The 23,068-nt window shown below is 53.0% G+C and overlaps 1 protein-coding gene across 2 annotated transcripts in view; it reads left to right on the forward strand.

Moving 5' to 3' along the window:
* The first annotated feature begins 14,424 nt into the window (after nucleotides 1–14,424).
* LOC119975181 (ubiquitin carboxyl-terminal hydrolase 30-like) overlaps nucleotides 14,425–23,068 on the forward strand; it is a 33,182-nt gene continuing 24,538 nt past the window's right edge. Inside the window, exons 1-3 of one of the 2 annotated variants that reach the window (XM_038814895.1) lie at nucleotides 14,425–14,717; nucleotides 17,172–17,281; nucleotides 21,714–21,896. In XM_038814895.1, coding sequence (XP_038670823.1) covers nucleotides 14,638–14,717; nucleotides 17,172–17,281; nucleotides 21,714–21,896 — 373 coding nt within the window. In that variant the 5' untranslated portion in view covers nucleotides 14,425–14,637. The remainder of the gene's footprint in view (nucleotides 14,718–17,171; nucleotides 17,282–21,713; nucleotides 21,897–23,068) is intronic. The other variant, XM_038814812.1, reaches the window with a different exon arrangement.

The following is a 23,068-nucleotide window of genomic DNA, read 5'->3' on the forward strand; positions in this document are numbered from 1 at the left end:
CCTTAATTATTGTTGTTGTAGGGGGGGCTTTTTTACTGTTTCTTGATCTGTTCTTTAAGGGTTATGGTTACTGTTCTGTTCGATGGAGGGTGATGGTTAAATACGTTATTATTGGGTAGTTATTTAGTTATGCAGGCATAGTTATGTATTTATGTATTTATTTGAGATTTGTTATTTATATTGTTATATTGTTAAGTTGGGGAGGCGGGACGGGGGGGGTGCAAGTTGGTTATGCGGGTTTTCTTTTTCTCTTTTTTCTTCCTCTCGTTTTAAGGGGGCTTTTTTATGGGCTTGGATGGGGACGGGGGTGGAATTGAAGATGGCGGGGTAGGGTGTGGCCGGGCGAAAGCGCGGGCTTTCCCCTGTTTCCCGCGCGCGGGACGGAGGAAGGGGGAGGAGAGAAGAGTGGGGTGTGGCCAGCAATGGCGGCTTTTCCCGCGCTGAAGCGGGGTCAGAGAGAGATGGCAAGGGGGGGGGGGGAGGCCCCTCCCCCCCCACATCGGGAGGAGTTGGAGTGTGGCAGGGGCAGCCGGGTCAGCAAAAATCAGCTGACTCTCGGGAGTACGATGGTGGATACACCGCGGCTAGGAGGGGTCCTAGCCAGGGGGGGGGGGGGGGGTTAGGGGGGGATACCGGGTTGCTGCTGGAAAGGCCGAGGACGGGAAGGGAAGAACGGGAGGAGAGAGGGGGGGGGGCCATCGCCATGGGGAACGGGTCAGAAGGGGAGGGTCGACCCGGGGCGAACAGGGGACAGGACATGGCTAATAGACAGGGGAAAGGGACAGGTCGCTCCGCGACCCGGTTGATTACTTGGAACGTGAGGGGGCTGAATGGGCCGGTCAAGAGAGCAAGGGTTTTTTCACACCTAAAGGGACTGCAGGCGGATGTGGCAATGTTGCAGGAGACTCACTTGAGAGTAGTAGACCAGGTACGCCTGAGAAGGGGGTGGGTGGGACAGGTGTTCCACTCAGGCTTGGACGCAAAGAACCGGGGGGTGGCGATTTTGGTGGGAAAGAGGGTGTCGTTCGTGGCGGCGCAGGTGGTAGCAGATAAGGAGGGTAGGTACGTGATGGTGAAGGGTAGGCTGCAGGGAGAGAATGTGGTGCTGGTGAATGTGTATGCCCCGAATTGGGATGACGCGGGTTTTATGAGGCGCCTGTTGGGCCTCATTCCGGGTCTGGAGGCAGGGGGCCTGATCATGGGGGGGGACTTCAATACAGTGCTCGACCCTGGGCTGGACAGATCGAGTTCCAGGACGAATAGGAGGCCGGCAGCGGCAGAGGTGCTAAGGGGGTTCATGGAGCAGATGGGGGGGGTAGACCCTTGGAGATTTGGCAGGCCAAGGGCGAGGGAGTATTCTTTTTTCTCCCACGTCCACAGGGTGTACTCCAGAATAGACTTTTTTGTACTGAGCAGGGGGCTGATTTCGAGAGTGCAGGACACGGAGTACTCGGCCATTGCGATTTCGGACCATGCACCACACTGGGTAGAGGTAGAACTGGGGGAAGCACGGGACCAGCGCCCGTTGTGGCGCCTGGATGTGGGGCTGCTGGCGGACGATGAGGTGAGCGGAAGGGTCCGGAAGGGCATTGAGAGATATCTGGGCACGAACGACACGGGCGAGGTGAAGGTGGGGGTAGTCTGGGAGGCCCTGAAAGCAGTGATCAGAGGAGAGCTGATCTCCATAAGGGCACACAGAGAAAGGAAGGAGAGGCAGGAGAGGGAGAGACTGGTGGGGGAACTTATAGAAGTGGACAGGAGATATGCGGAGACACCAGAGGAGGGGCTGTTGAGGGAGCGGCGCAGTTTACAGGCCCAGTTTGACCTACTGACCACTAGGAAGGCGGAGACGCAATGGAGAAGGGCACAGGGCGCGGTCTATGAGTACGGGGAAAAGGCGAGCAGGATGCTGGCACACCAGCTGCGCAAGCGAGATGCAGCCAGAGAGATTGGGGGAGTGAGAGAGAAGGGAGGGAACGTAGTGCAGAAGGGGCAAGAGGTGAACGGGGTCTTCAGGGATTTCTACAGGGAATTGTACCGGTCTGAGCCGCCCAGGAGGAGGGGGGGAATGGAGAACTTCCTCGATAGATTGAGGTTCCCAAAGGTCCAGGAGGAACGGGTGGAGGGGCTGGGGGCGCCGATAGAGCTGCAGGAGCTAGTTAAAGGGATAGGCCAGATGCAGGCGGGGAAGGCGCCGGGGCCGGATGGGTTCCCGGTGGAATTTTATAAGAAGTATGTGGACTTGGTGGGTCCAGTGCTGGTGCGAGCCTTCAATGAGGCGCGAGAGGGGGGGGTTCTGCCCCCGACAATGTCACAGGCCCTGGTCGCCTTGATCCTGAAGCGGGACAAAGACCCGGTACAGTGCGGGTCCTACAGGCCTATCTCCCTCTTGAATGTAGATGCCAAACTGTTGGCAAAGGTCCTGGCAACCAGAATAGAGGATTGTGTGCCAGGGGTAATCCATGAGGACCAGACGGGGTTCGTAAAGGGACGACAACTTAACACAAATGTCCGGAGACTGTTGAATGTGATTATGATGCCAGCAGTGGAGGGGGAGGCTGAGATAGTGGTAGCACTGGACGCGGAGAAGGCATTCGATAGGGTGGAGTGGGAATACCTGTGGGAGACGCTGGAACGGTTTGGGTTTGGGGAGGGATTTATCAAGTGGGTGAAGCTGCTGTATTCGGCCCCGATGGCGAGTGTGGTTACAAACGGGAGGAGGTCAGAGTATTTTGGGCTCCATCGAGGTACCAGGCAGGGATGCCCCCTATCCCCCTTACTATTTGCATTAGCGATCGAACCGTTGGCGATGGCACTGAGGGGTTCAGGGGGTTGGAGAGGACTGACAAGGGGAGGGGAGGAGCATCGGGTATCACTCTATGCGGATGATTTGTTGTTATATGTGGCGGACCCGGAAGGGGGAATGCCGGAGGTAATGGAAATACTAGCGGAGTTTGGGGACTTTTCGGGATATAAATTAAATGTGGGTAAAAGTGAGGTCTTTGTGATACACCCGGGAGATCAGGGGGAGGGAATTGGGCGGCTCCCCTTTAAGAGAGCAGTAAAGAGCTTCAGGTACTTGGGGGTGCAGGTGGCAAGGAACTGGGGGACCCTCCACAAGCTGAACTTTTCAAGGCTGGTGGAGCAGATGGAGGAGGAGTTCAAGAGGTGGGACATGGTACCGCTGTCGCTAGCAGGGAGGGTGCAGTCAGTCAAAATGACGGTCCTCCCGAGGTTCTTGTTTCTGTTTCAGTGCTTGCCCATCTTTCTCCCCAGGGCCTTCTTCAGGAAGGTAACTAGCAGCATTATGGGCTATGTGTGGGCGCATGGCACCCCTAGAGTGAGAAGGATTTTCTTGGAACGGAGTAGGGACAGTGGAGGATTAGCGCTACCCAATCTTTCCGGATACTACTGGGCGGCGAACGCATCGATGGTGCGCAAGTGGGTGATGGAGGGGGAGGGGGCAGCTTGGAAACGTATGGAGAGGGCGTCCTGCGGCAATACAAGCCTGGGGGCGCTAGTAACGGCACCATGGCCGCTCCCCCCCACAAGGTATACCACGAGTCCGGTAGTGGCGGCCACCCTGAAAATCTGGGGGCAGTGGAGGCGACACAGGGGGGAAGTGGGGGGTCTGATGGCGGCGCCACTGAGAGGGAACCACAGATTTGTCCCGGGGAACACTGGCGGGGGATTCCAGAGTTGGCACAGGGCGGGCATCAGGCAACTGAGGGACATGTTCATAGAGGGGAGGTTTGCGAGCCTGGGAGAGCTGGAGGAGAAATTTGAGCTCCCCCCGGGGAACACGTTTAGATACCTGCAGGTGAAGGCATTTGCCAGACGACAGGTGGAAGGATTTCCCTTGCTTCCCGATAGAGGGGTGAGTGATAGGGTGCTGTCAGGGGTCTGGGTCGGAGAAGGGAAGGTCTCGGACATCTACAAATAATGCAGGAGGTGGAGGAGGTATCGATAGAGGAGCTGAAAGACAAGTGGGAAGCGGAGCTGGGAGAGCAGATAGAAGATGGGACATGGGCGGATGCCTTAGAGAGGGTCAATTCGTCGTCGTCGTGCGCAAGGTTGGGCCTCATCCAATTTAAGGTGCTGCACAGAGCCCATATGACGGGGACTAGGATGAGTCGGTTCTTCGGGGGTGAGGACAGGTGTGTTAGGTGTTCGGGAAGCCCTGCGAACCATGTGCATATGTTCTGGATGTGCCCAGCACTGGAAGAGTTCTGGGAGGGGGTGGCGGGGACGGTATCGAGAGTGGTGGGAACCAGGGTCAAACCAGGGTGGGGGCTAGCGATTTTTGGGGTTGGGGTGGAGCCAGGAGTACAGGAGGCAGGGGAGGCCGGAATATTGGCCTTTGCGTCCTTGGTAGCTCGGAGAAGGATCTTGATTCAGTGGAGGGACACAAGGCCACCAAGTGTTAACACCTGGTTAAACGACATGGCAAGCTTCATCCAATTGGAAAGAATCAAATTCGCCCTGAGAGGGTCGGTACAGGGGTTCTTCCGGCGGTGGCAGCCCTTCCTTGACTTTCTGGATCAGAGATAGGAACTGGAGGCCGAAACAGCAGCAACCCGGGGAGAAAGGGGGGGGGGAAGGGAGGGGGGGGGGGGGGATAGCAACGTAGGGAGCACGTCAGCGGGGGGTCGCGGGCAATGACTGCCCGAGGCCATCGGCAGAAAGGGAAAAACGGTTTGGTTGCTAGACTGGTAGCGCGGGGGGGGGGGGGGGGGGGGGGGGAGGGTGGGGGGGGTGCGCGCGGGGGAGGGCGTGGGGAGGATTTTCCAGGGGGGATTTGTTGTGTTATAATTTAAAATGTAGTAGGGGTAAGTGTTTGTATCGAAAAATTTCAATAAAAATTATTTTAAAAAAAAAAATATACACTCACCAAGGCTCCTTCAACAGCAAATTCTAAAGCCGTCACCTCCAGCACCTCGAAGGACCGGGGATACTGCTGGACAGGAATAGCACCGCTTGCAAGTTCCCCTCCGAGTCACACACCATCCTGACTTGGAACTATATTGCGTTCACTGCCCGTGTGTCGAAATCCTGGAACTCTCGCCCGAACAGCACCCTGGATGTACCTACACCACATGGACTGCAGAAGGTTGCAGTAAATGCTAGCCTGCCGGCGACGTCCACATCCCATGAAAGAATTTTTAAATGTTGCACTCGTCAAACTGAGTGACATTGATACTGGGGAATGCTCATTTCTCTATTTCCAATAAGAGTTGTTGATGCCAAACACGCTCAGGTCAGGTACAGGAGAACGTAGATGCAGAGTCAGACTCATCATATAGCAATGGAAGCTCTGGGTGTAGAGGAATCTCCTGGTTCACCAAGGTGGCATTTTCCCTTTCCCACACCAGCTGTCCCATGGCCTCATTGAATGAAGAATCCTTAATCAACATCAAGGGCTGATGTCCGTTTGTCGACTAGGGGCTTTTCACAGTAACTTCAGTTGAAGCCGACTTGTGACAAGTGGTTTTCATTTCATTTTCATTACCTGTCATTGATGTTTCTCAAATATTTCAGATCAGGGATAGTATTTGAACCAGTGGGATGAGAAGAGGAAGAAAGTTAATTGGTCAGCGGGTTACCAGCAGGAATCCACTGGTGATGGCTGGCCTGGCCCAGGTGGTGAGGGAGGTTGCTGGGTAGGAATCGGCCAGCCGCCTGCTTCTGGGTAAGGAGGGTGTTAACGGGGGAGCCTCAGAGTGGTGGGGATGGAGGGGTAAAATCCAGGGCAGGCGAGGTCTCCCTTTACATTGGGAGAGCACCTGCTCCTCCTGACCCTACCAGGGATAATAAAAGGGAAACACTTTGAATATTGTGGAAGAGAGAGGCATGGGGCGCCATTTAATGGCTACGTTGCGCTTAAGCAAGAGCGTGCCGAGGTCGTTAGATTGTGGGAGAGGCCAAAATTGAGAACCGTGCCGGGTGCCGATCGGTTTGCAATCTAACTGGTCCACCCCCATTGATGAAATCAGGATCCTGCCGTGGCGTGGGGAGAAACCAATAATCACCACTTCGGCCCAATCTCCATACAATTAACAAGAGTGACACCTGTCTAATGGCCTCTCCAGCAAGTGGTCACATGGACGCTGATTAATATTCCTTTCTAAAAACGTGAAGCTGGTGGAAGGGCTGCTGGGGGTATCCAAGAAGCTATCTTCACCCCCCCCCCTTCGGAAATGAGCCCGGGGGCACTGGGGTTGCTGCCCCAATGCTCGGAGGGAGGGTGGGGGAGCCCTTGGGGGGCCAGCCTCGGTCAGTGGGCTGCCATTGGGGGAGGGGGAGCTGTGGATCAGCTCGGGAAGGCCCTCCCGCTATTCTCCCACCCGTCGTGGGGGTCGGAGAATTTCGCCCATTGAATATTTAAATTGCACAGACCGTAAGCTGGAACCACAAAACCTGGTGCAAAGCCCAAGCATGCCCCTTCGCCCCCCCCCCCCCCCCCCCCCGTTCCGCGCCCCCCCCCCCCCCCCCACACACACATTTTTGAAAACACATATATATATATATATATATATATATATACACAGCTAAGTCAGTACATTGTCCCTGAACTTGGGCTTTGGTCTGCTCAGCTGCCCTGAGCGTGTATCACATCGTGTGGCAGTACTTGGGATGCACCTGGGTTATTGCCCACATGACGGATGGCATCATTTGTGCCTGGGATGACCACGGTGCCTGGAGGGTTTGCTGCATTGGTAACAGGAGGGGGCACCGTCTCCAACAGTGCAGGGGATTCAGATTGTCGACTCAGTGTATCAGCTTCTGTGGTCCGGGTCCATGTAACAGATGACGCCGGTTCCTGACATACAGGGGCAAACATCTTTTAAAAAATAAATTTAGAGTACTCACTTCTTTTTTTTCCAACTAAGGAGCAATGTAGCGTAGCCAATCCACCTAGCCTGAATATCTTTTTTTGGGTTGTGGGGGTGAGACCCACAGACACGGGGAGAATGTGCAATCTCCACACGGACAGTGATCCGGGGCCAGGATCGAACCCGGGTCCTCGGCGCCGTGAGGCTGCAGTGCCAACCACCCTGCCGCCCAACAGGGCAAACATCTGAGGCAACCACATAACTGTTTGGTTGGGGGGCATGACTGTGGACTGCTGCCACTTTGTCATAGCCACGTGTCGTTTGCACTCTTGACTGGCCCGGATACAGAGACAGAATCTCTTTTCCCTTTGTCACTGTTTAATGATGGCTTCCCTCACTTTTGTTTCCACTTTGGGTTGCAATAGGGCCTTGGCGACAGGGATCATTGTTGTGACGTATCTGGAGAGCACTCTCTGTACTCCCTCTCTTGGCAGATTACGCAGACTAAATAGTGCGGCGTAGAAGTCTGTTGCCATGGAGGCATTTTCCGAGGAGGTGCTTTGCTGGACATTCTGCATGCTCCGCCAAACCATACTGGGGATATAGGGGGCAGCTTGTAATATGTTCAAAGTTCCATGTGTGTGTAAAGTCCTAGAACTCCCAGGAGACAAACTGTTAGACGTTGCCCATCACTGGTCTTTATATGCCATATGCAGCAAACTGTCTCTTCAGCTTTCCAATTACTGTGTTGCTCATCATGTCGGGCAAGTCACCAACTTCATACCACCCTGAGAGTGAATCAACAATGATCAGACGCGGCGAGTGAGCATGGAACCTGATGGAGGTGCAGTTGTTCTTTGGTTTGATGAGACTTGAGTGCATTGCATGGTGTACACCTGGACACTTCCCTCTCTGTGTCACCGTACAATAGGGGCCAGTACATGGTTTCCTTTGCCTCGCACTTTGTTGCTTCTATCCCTGGGCATCCTTGGTGGAGTTGCTGGGTGTAGTATTTCTGCAGAGAGCTGGGAATGACCAATCTCTGGCCACACATTTTCAGTCCATCCTGTACAGTTAACCTTTCTTTCATGGAATTAAAAATACGGAGCTCGTAGGGAAGTTCTTTTGACGTCACGGGTTTCGTGATGGTGTCATGGAGCTGCCTGCATGTGTGATCTGCTTGTAGGACAGCTTTGAGTTCTTCAACTCTGCGGGATGGGTGCACTTGAATTGTCAGAATAGAGATGCCCTCCTCACAGTCGGCATGCTCAGTGATGGATAAGTGAGCCGTAGGGAGGGCATCGGCGCGGTCTAGCTCCTTACCAAGCTTGTAGGTCACACTGAGGATGTAGCATTGGAGTCTGAGCATTATCCATTGCAGGCAGGGTGATGCAGTATAGACGATGGTGATGAGTGGCTTGTGATCAGTTTGAATGTTGACATGGCGGCCATAGATGAAATCATGGAATTTCTGACATGCGAAGACTACAGGACAAGGAGTTCCTCCTTGATCTGGGAAAAGCGAATTTCCATGTCAGTAAGAGCCCTTGATGCAAAAGCCATTGGTGTGCCATTCTGGATGTGCACTGATCTGAATCAGTGCTGAGGGACATCTGCTGATAAGGTGCTTAGAATCAAAAGGAGGCTATTTGGCCCATCGAGTCTGCACCGGCCCTTGGAAAGAGCCCCACTTAAGCCCACACCTCACCCTATCCCAGTAACCCCACCCAACCTTTTTTTTTGGACACTAAGGGAAATTTAGCATGGCCAATCCACGTAACCTACACAATTTTGGACTGTGGGAGGAAACCGGTGCACCCGGAGGAAACCCACGTAGACACTGTGTGCAGACTCTGCACAGACAGTGACCCAAGCCAGGAAACGAACCTGGGACCCTGGAGCTGTGAAGCAACTGTGCTAACCACTGTGCTACAGTGCTGCCCTCAGATAGAACATTACAGCGCAGTACGGGCCCTTCGGCCCTTGATCTTGTGCCGACCTGTGAAACCATCTGAAGCCTATCTGACCTACACTATTCCATTTTCATCCATATGTCTATTATTACGACATTTGCCGTATAATCGTCTTATCCAGATCTGGCTTCAACACCATTGGTGGTAAACAAGTGGCACATGTAGGGGACCTGGCTGACTCTGATTCCGCATTTAGTGAAGTTGAGCTTCAACTGAATGGTCCTGATTCTGTCGTATCATGTTCTTGCATCATATGTCCCCAGATCAGATCATCATCAACAATGGTTATCAAGATTGCCCTGCAAAGATCAGATCCATGGACCTTTGGCAGACCTCACCAGCAGTGGAGATGCCATTTGGCCATGTGGAGGAACCTGTAACTGTCCAATGGAGGCATGAACGTAGTGAATTTTGAACACTCTTCATCCAGCGGGATGCACCAAAATCCACACTTTGCATCCAGGATACTGAAAATGATAGCATTGGGCATGTCAGCCATGGCCTGTTCCACCGTCTACATTGGATGATGGTGGGTCAGAAGTGCTTTATTTATATGAACTGGGTTGATGCAGATCTTGACCATGCCATTTTACCGCAGCCATTTTACCGTAGCTACTGTCGCAGAAACCCACACTGTAGACTCATCTCTGGGGACGATGACACCCAATCCATAAGATCATAACTTCCCAGTTCCCAGAGGACACAATCTCAGACTAAAGGGATGATCCTTTAAAACAGAGATGAGGCGAGATTTCTTCAGCCAGAGGGTGGTGAATCTATGGAACTCTTTGCCACAGATGGCTGTGGAGGCCAAATCACTGAGTGTCTTTAAGGACAAGATAAATAGGTTCTTGATCATTAAAGGGATCAGGGGTTATGGGGAGAAGGCAGGAGAATGGGGATGAGAAAATATCAGCCATGATTGAATGGCGGAGCAGACTCGATGGCCGAGTGGCATAATTCTGCTCCTATGTCTTATGGTCTTTTCGTATTTCACCTTTTCCCAGGATAAAGTCGACACTTTCGCATTATAATGCCTTATGGGATTTGATCACTCTGTTCCTGTTCCGAACTTGGAGAGGTAGCCAGCTCTCTCTCTTATTCCTCCCCCAGCTCCCATTCCTCTCCAGCTACCAATCTCCCATTCTTCACTCCAGCTCCCAGTCTCCCATTCCTCCCCCAGCTCCCAGTCTCCCATTCCTCTTCCCAGCTCCCAGTCTCCCATTCCAGCTCCCAGTCTCCCATTCCTCCCCACAGTTCCCAGTCTCCCATTCCAGCTCCCAGTCTCCCATTCCTCCCCCCAGCTACCAGTCTCCCATTCCAGCTCCCAGTCTCCCATTCCAGCTCCCAGTCCCCCATTCCTCCCCACAGTTCCCAGTCTCCCATTCCAGCTCCCAGTCTCACATTCCTCCCCCCAGTTCCCAGTCTCCCATTCCAGCTCCCAGTCTCCCATTCTTCCCCCCAGCTCCCAGTCTCCTATTCTAGCTCCCAGTCTCACATTCCTCCCCCCCACAGTTCCCAGTCTCCCATTCCTCCCCCAGCTCCAAGTCTCCCATTCCTCACTCCAGCTCCCAGTCTCCCATTCCTCCCCCAGCTCCCAGTCTCCTATTCCTCCCCCAGCTCCCAGTCTCCTATTCCTCCCCCAGCTCCCAGTCTCCCATTCCAGCTCCCAGTCCCCCATTCCTCCCCCAGCTCCCAGTCTCCCATTCCAGCTCCCAGTCCTCCCCCAGCTCCCAGTCTCCTATTCCTCCCCCAGCTCCCAGTCTCCCATTCCAGCTCCCAGTCCCCCATTCCTCCCCCAGCTCCCAGTCTCCCATTCCAGCTCCCAATCTCCCATTCCTCCCCTCAGCCCAGTCTCCCATTCCTCACTCCAGCTCCCAGTCTCCCATTCCTCACTCCAGCTCCCAGTCTCCTATTCCTCCCAGATCCCAGTCACCCATTCCTCCCAGATCCCAGTCTCCCATTCCTCCCAGATCCCAGTCTCCCATTCCTCCCAGATCCCAGTCACCCATTCTTCACTCCAGCTCCAAGTCTCTCATTTCTCCCCCAGCTCCTTTTTCAAACCTCTCCCCAGCTCCCACTTTTCCAAACTTCTCCCCAGCTTCCAATCTCCTCCCCAGCTTCCAATCTCCCATTCCTCCCCCGACTCCCAGTCTCCCATTCTTATCCAGCTCCCAGTCACTCATTCCTCTAATTCCCAGCCACCAATCTCTCTCTCCAGGACCCAGTCTCCCATTCCTCTTTCATAATCCCTTCTCCCATTCCCCAAATAGCAATGATTGCACCCAGAATAATCGGTATGTATTAAAATCAAATTTCCCACTATTGGGTGACAGAAGGGGCAATGGTTATTTAAAAAAAAAAAAATTTAGAGTACCCAATTATTTTTTCCAATTAAGGGGGCAATTTAGCATGGCCAACCCACCTACCCTGCACATCTTTTGGGTCGTGGGGGCGAAACCCACGCAAACACGGGGAGAATGTGCAAACTCCACAGACAGTGACCCAGAGCCGGAATAGAACCTGGGACCTCAGCGCCATGAGGCAGCAGGGCAAACTACTGCGCCACCGTGCTGAAGGGGCAGGAGTTATGTTTGTTACAAATATCTCGGTACTTTAGTGTGTCACAAATATCTCGGCAGTTTTGAGCTAAATTGGTGAAGGAGCCGCTGAACGTGGAGGCGATCAATGGAGAAAACAAATATTGTTTGAAAACACTTTCATCAGTTTTGCTCTTTCAGATGCCTAATGTCTCAGTATCATTCTTACATCCAACTGGTTGCAGGATTCATTGTCATCTAAAAATTGAATAAAAAGGAATCATTTCCGTAAAGATTTAAAATGATTACACACAGCAGCTTAGCCTTTGCTCACAGAGTGCTCCATCTTGTGCTCTCTGATCAAAGCAATCCCCCTCAAACTGCGTGCCCATTTCTAATACATGAATAAATCCCCTGCAGAATAGCCTGGATTGAATTGAACTTTCCAGGCCAAGCAGTGTTAGAGGGTAGGTGTATTGAAATCCCTGTGGAGGGGAGGGAAAGGGCAGATGAAATAAATACTTTCATTGATATAGCATCATAACCTATGGAAGTCCCTAATGCTTTTATTATGGGCCAGGGTTTAGAAAACTCCAAGGTTTATCATGGAGTTCACCTGACCTACAACTGTTTATTAGTTTATTGGTTTTGGTCACGATGAGCACAAGGGCCTGCCTTTCAAGGGTTATTCAACAGAGGCCTTAAGCACTTTTTTTTTAACAAACAATTTTAATGAGGCATTTTTGGCATTACAAACAACCACAGTATAAAAAATAGAGTACAAAGAACAATAGTCATAATGCAACCGCTGACATCTGTCCCTCCAAGGCACGCCTATTTAACCTCCTACTGTATGCTACCTTAACCCCCCCCCCCCCCCCCCCCCCGGCTGACGATTAATTCTCCGCAAAGAAGTCAATGAATGGTTGCCACCTCCGGGCGAACCCTGACACCGACCCTCTCAAGGCGAGCTTGATCTTTTCCAGGCCGAGAAAGCTCGCCATGTTGGTTAACCAGGCCTCTGACTTCGGAGGCCTAGACTCCCTCCAAGCCAGTAGTATCCGTCGGCAGGCTACCAAGGAGGAAAAGGCCAGAACATCTGCCTCTCCCTCCTCCTGAACACCCGGGTCCTCCAACACCCCAAAGATCGCTACCCCTGGACTCATTTCCACCCGAGTCTTCAATACTCTGGACATGACATCCGCGAACCCCTGCCAATATCCCCTAGGTTTGGGGCATGCCCAGAACATATGGACATGGTTCACTGGTCCACCCGCACATCTGACACACTTGTCTTCCACCCCAAAAAATCTGCTCATCCGGGCCACTGTCATGTGGGCCCGGTGCACCACCTTAAACTGGATCGCGTAGCGGTTGCATTGACCCTGCTCAATGCCTCCACCCATAGGCCGTCCTCCATCTCACCACCCACTTCCTCCTCCCACTTACGCTTCAGCTCCTCTGTATGCATCTCCTCTGCCCCCATTAATTCTTTGTAGATGTCTGAGATGCTCCCCTCCCCCAGCCATCCCCTAGACACTACCCTATCTTGAATCCCTCTTCGTGGCAGGAGTGGGAAGGATGGTACCTGCCTGCGCAGAAAGTCTCACACCTGTAGGTATCTGAAATCATTCCCTGCTGTCAGCCCAAACTTCTCCAGTGCCCTTAAGCTAGGAAAGCTCCCTTCCAGAAACAGGTCCCCCATCTTCTCAATCCCCGTGGGGCTGTTTAGCACACTGAGCTAAAGTGCTGGCTTTGAAAGCAGACCAAGGCAGGCCAGCAGCACGGTTTGATTCCCGTAACAGCCTCCCCAGACAGGCGCCAGAATGTGGCGACTAGGGGCTTTTCACAGTAACTTCATTGAAGCCTACTTGTGACACTTGTGGGGTGGGTGGGGTGAGGGTCGGGGAGAGTGGGGGTGAGGGTGGGGAGAGGGTGGGGAGAGTGGGGAGAGGGTGGGGAGAGTGGGGAGAGGGTGGGGAGAGTGGGGAGAGGGTGTGGTGGGGGGAGAGGGTGTGGTGGGGGGAGAGGGTGGGGTGGGGGGGAGAGTGTGGGGAGGGGGTGGGGTGAGGGGGGTGGGGTGAGGGGGGGGTGGGGTGAGGGGGGGGTGGGGTGAGGGGGGGTGGGGTGAGGGGGGGTGGGGTGAGGGGGGGTGGGGTGAGGGGGGGTGGGGTGAGGGGGGGGTGGGGTGAGGGGGGGTGGGGTGAGGGGGGGTGGGGTGAGGGGGGTGGGGTGAGGGGGGGTGGGGTGAGGGGGGGGTGGGGTGAGGGGGGGTGGGGTGAGGAGGGTGGGGTGAGAGGGGGGGAGAGGGTGGGGTGAGAGGGGGGGGTGGGTGGGGTGAGGGGGGTGAGAGGGGGGTGAGGGTGGGAGGTGGGGGTGAGGGTGGGAGGTGGGGGTGAGGTGGGAGGGTGGGCTGAGTGGGAGGAGAGTGGGGGGAGGGTGGGAAGGGTGGTGGTGGTGGGGGGGGAGGGGGGGAGGGTGGGTGGTTGGTGCTGATGGAGATTTCCTCATTCTGCCAGCTTTGAGCCTCCTGTCATTGGGATGCCACAGCATCAGGAATGGCCACTTGACACTCAGTCACCATTTCAGAGTTTCCGAATCAAACTGCTGGGAAATCTCTGCAGCTCCGGAGGAGTGTCACAGAATGCCCCGGACATCAGCACCATGGCCACCGGGAGGAGGGGGGGGAACAGGGCCAGCGCCACCCCGCGGCTCGGAGGACCACACACTCCCCACTCGGCCACCTCCAGGGCCAACGTCACCCCGCGGATCGGAGGACCACACACTCCCCACTCGGACACCTCCAGGGCCAGCGCCACCCCGCGGCTCGGAGGTCCAAACACTCCCCACTCGGACACCTCCAGAGTCAACGCCACCCCGCGGCTCGGAGGACCACACACTCCCCACTCGGCCACCTCCAGGGCCAGCGTTATATCGCGGATCGGAGGACCAAACACTCCCCACTCGGCCACCTCCAGGGCCAGCGTCACCCCGCGGATCGGAGGACCACACACTTCCCACTCGGCCACCTCCAGGGCCAGCGTCACCCCGCGGATCGGAGGACCACACACTCCCCACTCGGACTCCTCCACAGGGTCTGGCTTGTCCGCTTGGACACTCGTCGGCGCGCGGGGTGGTGCTCGCGTGTTTTATGTCCGGGCGGCCGATCGCGGGTTTCGCCGCTGCGACTTTTGGTTCCGCGCCTGGCCGAAAGGTCCCTCCGCCTCCTCCCCCGCGCCCCCCCACCCCGCGGCTGGGGCTGGCAGCTGGGAGGCGTGTGCCGGGGCGGGAATGCGGAGCGGAGCCGGGGCCCGGTCGGAGGCTGGTGACAGGCTGGTCCGGGAGTTCCTGCAGAGCGGGGCGACTGTGAGGTGAGGTCGGGCCTGGGTCCCACCTCCTGGCCTGGAGCCTCACCCTGACCCCACCCCCACGGGGGGGGGGGGGGGGGGAGAGACATCAAAACCCGCACAGACAGGGCACCGACACCCCCATTCCGCTGGCCGCGCTCTGTCAGATGGGAAAATGTCAACGAGCTATTCGACTGTAGGGGGCATCACCAAGTGGCTTCTTCCAGGACCTGGCAGAAGGAGCTGTTTCCCCTTGTTGACCCCCTCCCCGGGCTGCTGAGGGCAACTGTCGCCGGCGGTCTTGTCCGCTGAGCTCCACCTGGGGGAATGGGGGCCATCCTTCCAGGGAGCCAGCAGTGGGCTCGACGGGCCGAACGCCTCGCCTCCTGTGTCTGCGTGAGCCATTCCCTCAGCACCAGCTTCAGGGTCGAACCTTCTTTTTGGACCCGGTGGAGTTGCTGGAGGTCCTGTCTGGAGGAGGTGACTGGGCAGCAGGACTCATTGCCCAACTGCACCCAGACCGTCCGTCCAACTGCACCCTGACTGTTTGCCCCACTGCACCCTGACCGTCTGCCCCACTGCACCCTGACCGTCTGCCCCACTGCACCCTGACCGTCTGCCCCACTGCACCCTGACCGTCTGCCCCACTGCACCCTGACCGTCTGCCCCACTGCACCCTGACCGTCTGCCCCACTGCACCCTGACCGTCTGCCCCACTGCACCCTGACCGTCTGCCCCACTGCACCCTGACCGTCTGCCCCACTGCACCCTGACCGTCTGCCCAACTGCACCCTGACCGTCTGCCCCACTGCACCCTGACCGTCTGCCCCACTGCACCCTGACCGTCTGCCCCACTGCACCCTGACCGTCTGCCCAACTGCACCCAGACCGTCTGCCCCACTGCACCCTGACCGTCTTCCCCACTGCACCCTGACCGTCTTCCCCACTGCACCCAGACCGTCTGCCCAACTGCACCCAGACCGTCTGCCCAACTGCACCCAGACCGTCTGCCCAACTGCACCCAGACCGTCTGCCCAACTGCACCCTGACCGTCTGCCCAACTGCACCCTGACCGTCTGCCCAACTGCACCCTGACCGTCTGCCCAACTGCACCCTGACCGTCTGCCCAACTGCAGCCCTGACCGTCTGCCCAACTGCACCCTGACCGTCTGCCCAACTGCACCCTGACCGTCTGCCCAACTGCACCCTGACCGTCTGCCCAACTGCACCCTGACCGTCTGCCCAACTGCACCCTGACCGTCTGCCCAACTGCAACCTGACCGTCTGCCCAACTGCACCCTGACCGTCTGCCCAACTGCACCCTGACCGTCTGCCCAACTGCACCCTGACCGTCTGCCCAACTGCACCCTGACCGTCTGCCCAACTGCAACCTGACCGTCTGCCCCACTGCACCCTGACCGTCTGCCCAACTGCACCCTGACCGTCTGCCCAACTGCACCTGCCGTCGGCCCAACTGCACCCTGACCGTCTGCCCAACTGCACCCTGACCGTCTGCCCAACTGCACCCTGACCGTCTGCCCAACTGCAACCTGACCGTCTGCCCAACTGCACCCTGACCGTCTGCCCAACTGCACCCTGACCGTCTGCCCAACTGCACCCTGACCGTCTGCCCAACTGCACCCTGACCGTCTGCCCAACTGCACCCTGACCGTCTGCCCAACTGCAACCTGACCGTCTGCCCAACTGCACCCTGACCTTCTGCCCAACTGCACCCTGACCTGCCCAACTGCACCCTGACCGTCTGCCCAACTGACAAGTGCTTCTTCCCCCTTCTGAAACGGGGGCAGTGCATTGAGGTGGGGGGAAGGCGATGGGGTCCAAACTGAAAATTGTGGACTCTGGGGAACCAATTATCCTCGTCCATTTCTCAGCTTTTTAAAAAGAAATCTGGTCCTATTCTGCTTGCCGTCATTCCACCATTGCTGTTTGTGGGCACTTGCAATGTGCAATTTGGCTACACTTTAATTAGTCGTAAAGGGCTTTGAGATGAGGTTGCAAAAGGCGCTGTATAGCTATTGTCCCTTGAGTCAGTACGTGAAATAAACTTCCAGAAAGAATAGTGAGGTAAAAATCATGAAGTTTAAGAAGCAGTTGAGTGCTGCAGTGGGGTAAATGTTAGGACGCCTAAGGATGAGTGAACATTGATGAGCAGAATAGGTCTCTTGTGGTGATCTCGTGAACCCTCTTTGTGCTATTCACTTATCTGGGTAATGTTCTGATAACTAATTCCAAAGGCTTGTTGGGGACAGGAAACAGTTGTTGTTTTCAATGTGTTGGCCCAAGTATTTCCAAATCAGGGCAACGTGGGGCTTCCAGGGGACTTGCAGGTGGTGCCGTTCCCATGCATCTGCTGCCCATGTCCTGATGGATAGAGAGACTGTGTTTTTGGGAGGTAGCATCAAGAAAGGAATGGGATTTGGCAACAAACAACAAAAAGATCGATTTATTATTTTACAGGAATAGAATGATGAAGAACTGGGGTGTTATCGGAGGAATAGCTGCAGCTTTAGCAGCCAGCATCTACGTACTGTGGGGACCAATCAGTGAAAGAAAGAGACGCAGGAAAGGTACTGTACAAGAGGAATGTATCTGTTAGAAATTGCTTCAAAGTGGTTGTGGTGTTCTTTGTGATTCTTGTTCTCAGAATGAATGTTGTAGTGTTCACAAAGGCTAGGTTCATAAACAAGCTAACATTTATTTACACTACTTAAATTAAGTTCAACCACTTAGTCCCAAAGTAAACAACAAAATAATCTATAATCTATACTCAACTACACCAGTCTCTTCACTTTGTGCAATACTGTACTGCACTCACTATCACTGCTCTCTAGCTATCCTCTCCAGCTCTCTCCCAGAGATCTGAGTCACTGCTTTCATATACTTCTGTAACTAGCTCCATCTAGTGGTTATCTACATCATTACATTAACCCTTTGTTATCTGTACATTTCCTATAATGTCACATAGAACATAGAGGGCACCCTTTTCTTATATTTTGTTACCTTTTCTGTTTGACTATCTTTTTTAATTCATTTTTCCTTTCATGGGTGGTGGGTGTTGCTGGCTAAGCCAGCATTTGTTGCCCATCCCTAATTGCCCTTGAACCGAGTAGCTTGCTCGGCCATTTCAGAGGGCAGTTGAGATTCAACCACATTGCTATGGGCCTGGAGTCACCATGTCAGCCAGACCGGGGAAGGGGGACAGATTTCCTTCCCTCAAGTGAGCCCAGAATGGGTTTTTAACGGCGACTAATGATGGTCCTCATGGTCACCATTACTGTGACTGGCTTCTCAATTGCAGATTTTATTAACTGAATTTAAATTCCACCGTAGTGGGATTTGAACGCCCCACCCGAGAATTAGCCCGGGCCTTGACACTACCTCTGGATCCCAGCATCTGTCCCGCGTTTGGCAGTTCCCGAACCTAAAATACTCGTGCCTCTTTCCTTCATGCGAGACAGACAGCTGCTTTTGAACTGTCCAAACATCGGGTGATAACCTATTCTGTAGTGAAATGAAAGCATACAAAGCCACTCAGAGCAGCCTGTACCCAATCCCACTGTCTGCCTGGTGTAGCCTTAAAAATCAATGTAAACCATGCACAAATATCGACAGTTACTGTTGCTCAGACATAAACTGGTTGCGTTTGGCTGTTCTGATTTGTGCCTTGTGATCTACACTAGTGGACAGTTTATTTTTCTGAACGTTGCCTTCCTAGCACAGGGGCTGGTTTAGCACAGAGCTCAATAGCTAGCTTTTAAAGCAGACCAAGGCAGGCCAGCAGCACGGTTCAATTCCCGTACCAGCCTCCCCGAACAGGCGGCGGAATATGGCGACTAGGGGCTTTTCACAGTAACTTCATTGAAGCCTACTCGTGACAATAAGCGATTTTCATTTAATTTTCATTTTCAACTATTTGAAGAAGTTGTTTTTTTTCATCAGAACCTTTTTAAATTAAATGATCATAACTAACATTAATGCTCTTTTTGATTCACCAATTTTTAAATACATGGGGCACTGCGTGATGTGGGAAGAGCCTAGGGTTGTTCTCCTTAGAATAAAGATTAAATCATAAAAAGTACCAGCAAAGCTTAACACTGTGGCTCCTTGAATTCAATAAGGTCATGGCTAAACGTCCACATCAACTCCACTTTCCTGCTCTTTTCCCATATTTCTCGATTCCCTTAGCGTCCAAAAATCCATCTCTCTGTATCTTGCATGTACTCGATGCCGGATTATTCAAATCCCCCTGCGATCGGCAGATTTAATCAGTGAGGGAATCAAGGGCTCTGGGGATAATGCGGAAAAGCGGAGTTGAGGATTATCCCATCAGATCAGTCATTAACTAATTGAATGGTGGAGCAGACTCAATGGGCAGAATGGCCTATTTCTTCTCCTGCGCGTATGGTCCAGAGAATGCTGAAGCTTCACAATCCTTTGATTGAAGATGTTTCTCCATTTTTCAGTTCTAAATGGTAGACACCTTATGCTAAGTCTACGACTCCAGTCCTAGACTCCCTGGCCAGCAGAAAGAACCTCTCAGAAGTGTTTAAACATTTACCATTGTTTATCCACTGTCATATTATGCTCACTCTTCCTCAGAGGGTCCTTTGCTACAATGTTATTAATTAGTCCTCTCATTAATGCAGCACGGTAGCCTTGTGGTTAGCACAATTGCTTCACAGCTCCAGGGTCCCAGGTTCGATTCTGGCTTGGGTCACTGTCCGTGCGGAGTCTGCACATCCTCCCTGTGTGTGCGCGGGTTTCCTCCGGGTGCTCCGGTTTCCTCCCACAGTCCAAAGATGTGCAGGTTAGGTGGATTGGACATGATAAATTGCCCTTAGTGTCCAAAGTTGCCCTTAGTGTTGGGTGGGGTTACTGGGTTATGGGGATAAGGTGGAGGTGTTGACCTTGGGTAGGGTGCTCTTTCCAAGAGCCGGTGCAGACTCGATGGGCCGAATGGCCTCCTCCTGCACTGTCAATTCTATGCTATCTATGATTGCACAATCTAAAAAAGGCTATTCCATCACCAGTTCAGAGAGAGGAGATAGATTTAACAGAGGTGTTCATAATCGTGAAGGGTTTTGATAGAGTAATTAAGGAGAAACTGTTTCCAGTGTCAGAAGGGTTGGCCACCAGAAGACACCGATTTAAGGTAATGGGCAAAAGGAGCAGAGTGGGGACAGGGAGTTAATTTTAATGCAGCAAGCTATTATGATCTGGAATGCACAGCTTGAAAGGGTGGTTGGTAGAAGTAGATTCAGTGGAAGCATTTTAAAGGAAATTGAATAAATACTCGAAGAGGGAAAATATGTAGGGCTACGGGAAAAGTGCAAAGAGGGAGCAACTAATTGGATAGCTCTTTCACAAGGCTAGCCCAGGTACAATGGGCCAAATGGCCTCCTTTCCTGTATTATTCTATGAATCTGACTCCGAGTGGGGGGATAATTGAGCATTTTGTTTTGTCTGTTGGCTGTACCGATCCTATTTGAAATGAGTTTGGTTGGTCTCAGATGCAGTCTCAGCCATTGTGGGCCCCCATGTTCAGACATTAATTGGCGACCTTAGGGTGGATAAGCGTTTCAACTGGTGCAGTCGGGCGTGAAGTTGGAATTTTGATGCAGGGTATATGTGCCTCTCTCAGCATCTTGCTATGTAACAGCTGACCTTCGGCTTGATGCAGAGACTGGGTACCTGCAAGAGGAGAGCGTGCCATCTCCCAGTGCTCTCATCCCTCGCCTTGAGCAGAAACCTTCACAAAATGGACAAGACACTTTCCGCAGCTCGTTTCTTGACCAGTGAACCCCGATAGCATTGTCGCGATGTGTTGTCTTCAAGGTGCCACTGAGGTCGGCCGCTGTTAAGGACTGAATTGTTGTTGTCATCGATCAGGGAAGGATGATTCAGCATTGACTGGGATATGCTAATTCAGCTCTGTCAAATGGTCAGGCTCAGTAACCTTGCCAAGCTAACATGTTACCATCAGCACTTCGCCTTTAAGGAAAAAAAAATCCTTTTAAACTATCAGCCCGCATGGATGGAGAGAAACAGAAAGATGCTTTGATGTTAAATCATGATTTTTTGTAACTGTTTAATATTTAAAAGTAACCCTGATGGTAAGACGCTCTGGTTTTTCTCTCTTTATCTCTCTCTCTCTCTGCTTCCTCTCATCCCTCTCTCTCGCACACTAGTATTATTAAGTGTTGAGGCAAAGTAGCTTGGAGGAGTCATCGGTTCTGAGTGAAGCAGTCAGAATTAACAGCTGGAGAGTCGAAACTCAAAACTTCCATCGTGTCTCTACGCTCCCTCCAGAAGAGCTGTAATGACAGTGAGCTGGGTGGAGGAGGATTGGATATATGGCTTCTCAGCCAGGGAATATGGATTTATTTTTATATTATTTACTATCGAATGTCGCTTGACATTGCTTAGTGTTGGACTGCAGCTTGTTTGCGATAGATGGACATTAATGTGACCTGCTGTAAGACCACTGCTCCTGTACGCTCTGCATGAATCCAAGTCATTGTAGGTCATTTTCAGGTTAGTTTGAAGTCAGTAAATTCCTTTGTAAATTTCCACTTCCTGGGTGAAATTACCTTATTTTAATCATTGTATTGCATTTGGGACAAAGTGTTTTGAATGCAGTGTGATGGCTCTGCAGGACTATCTCAGAATACATTTCCAGGCTTGGCTTATGTCCAGACTGTGGCTGCTGGTGGCTTCCCATTCCCTGGCAATCCAGCCCTTTGAGCCAATGCAACTCCGTCCAACTGGTGTCTATCCACTGGAAGTTTGGAACGGACGGTTCTCAATGTTTTAACCTCTCAGATGGACCTATGATAAACACGAGTGTTTTGATCGGTTAAGCTTTGCGGCCGGTGCAACGTAAAAAGGGGGCAATGATTTAATCGTCGCGGCGGTGAGGTGTCTGATACGGTTAATGGGCCAGTTTAATAACTGGTTTGCTCAGAGCTGATTGTGACATTGGATATTGTTCTTTTCCAGGCCTAGTTCCAGGCCTCTTGAACCTGGGAAACACCTGCTTTATGAACTCCCTGGTCCAGGGGCTGGCTGCTTGTCCGTCCTTCATCCGTTGGCTCGATGATTTCACCAGGCGTTACAATCTGGATAGTCCCCAGGAAGAGCGTTGTCCGTATCTCTCTGTCACGCTTCTCCGATTACTCCGAGGTGAGATACTGAGCAGGAAGGGGACCAGGTTAAAGATCAAAGTACTGACAGATCTTTTTCTATGGTGGAAGCGAGAGGCAGCAAAAACAGCGCGGACCAACAGAAATAACCATTCACCATTGCAGTTGGTCGTTGCATTGTGCTCTTTTATCATTCATTCATAACATGCGATTGCTGCTGGCTAGGCCAGCACTTATTACCCTCCCCTAATTGCCCTTGAGAACGTGGTGGTGAGCTGCTTTCTCGAGCTGCTGCAGGACGGCCATGTGGTGCTTGATACAGCCAACTTGCTGCCAGGAAGGAGGTTCCCCCCCCTTTCCGGCAATGCCCCCTGGCACTGCCAAGGCTACTGTCGAGGCCTGATTCCGCCCCCACCCCTCTCCTGAGTCTGTACTCACCTGTGCACCCCCTGTGAAGGCCATATGCCAGGTTTCCATTGGTCCAGACTTGTTGTGGGGGGGGGGGGGGGGGGGAATAATGCAGCAGGAATTCCCCCCCCCCCCCCCCATGTTTCAGGTTGATGACCCTTCTCATCAGAATTCTGATGAAATACTTTTGATGATAGGTCATTGACTTGAAACCTGTTCCTCTCCACAGCAGCTTCCTGACCTGAGGAGAAATGAGAATTGTTTTACTCGGCAAGCCATATGATCCGGAATGCACTGCCTGAAAATGTAGTGGGAGCAGGTTGAATAATAACTTGCAAAAGAGAATTTGATGAACATTTGGGGGGAAAAAAATTGTGGTGTCCTAGTGACAGAGAGAGGGTGATCGTTCTCAGAACCAGCATAGGTACGAGAGGCCGAATGGCCTCCTGTGCTTGTGTGATTCCATGGTTGTGGATTCCTGTCTATCCATTCCATTTCAAGATCTCTCATTTCTTCTGTTGGTTGAAGTTTTAAAAAACCCAGAATTATTTCAAAGGTCAAACAGTTCAGGAGTCAGCAATTCGTTCTCTCCCATTTCTTGCCTTCTCTCCCACTCCTGCTTGGGGGCAGTCCAGTGGGAGTCGGCGTCCCTTCTGCCAAGTGGGTATCCTTCACGTGTGAACATAGTCGGCACCACAGCCGAGCCTGATCGGATTGCTCCCCCTGTGTATGGATGATGTTAATGTCATGTCAATTGCGTTGTTAAGCATAAGAGAAACGGGTCATGGATATTCATTGCCTTTC

This window comes from Scyliorhinus canicula, chromosome 1, assembly GCF_902713615.1.
Source record: "Scyliorhinus canicula chromosome 1, sScyCan1.1, whole genome shotgun sequence".
In the NCBI taxonomy this organism is placed as follows: Eukaryota; Metazoa; Chordata; class Chondrichthyes; order Carcharhiniformes; family Scyliorhinidae; genus Scyliorhinus; species Scyliorhinus canicula.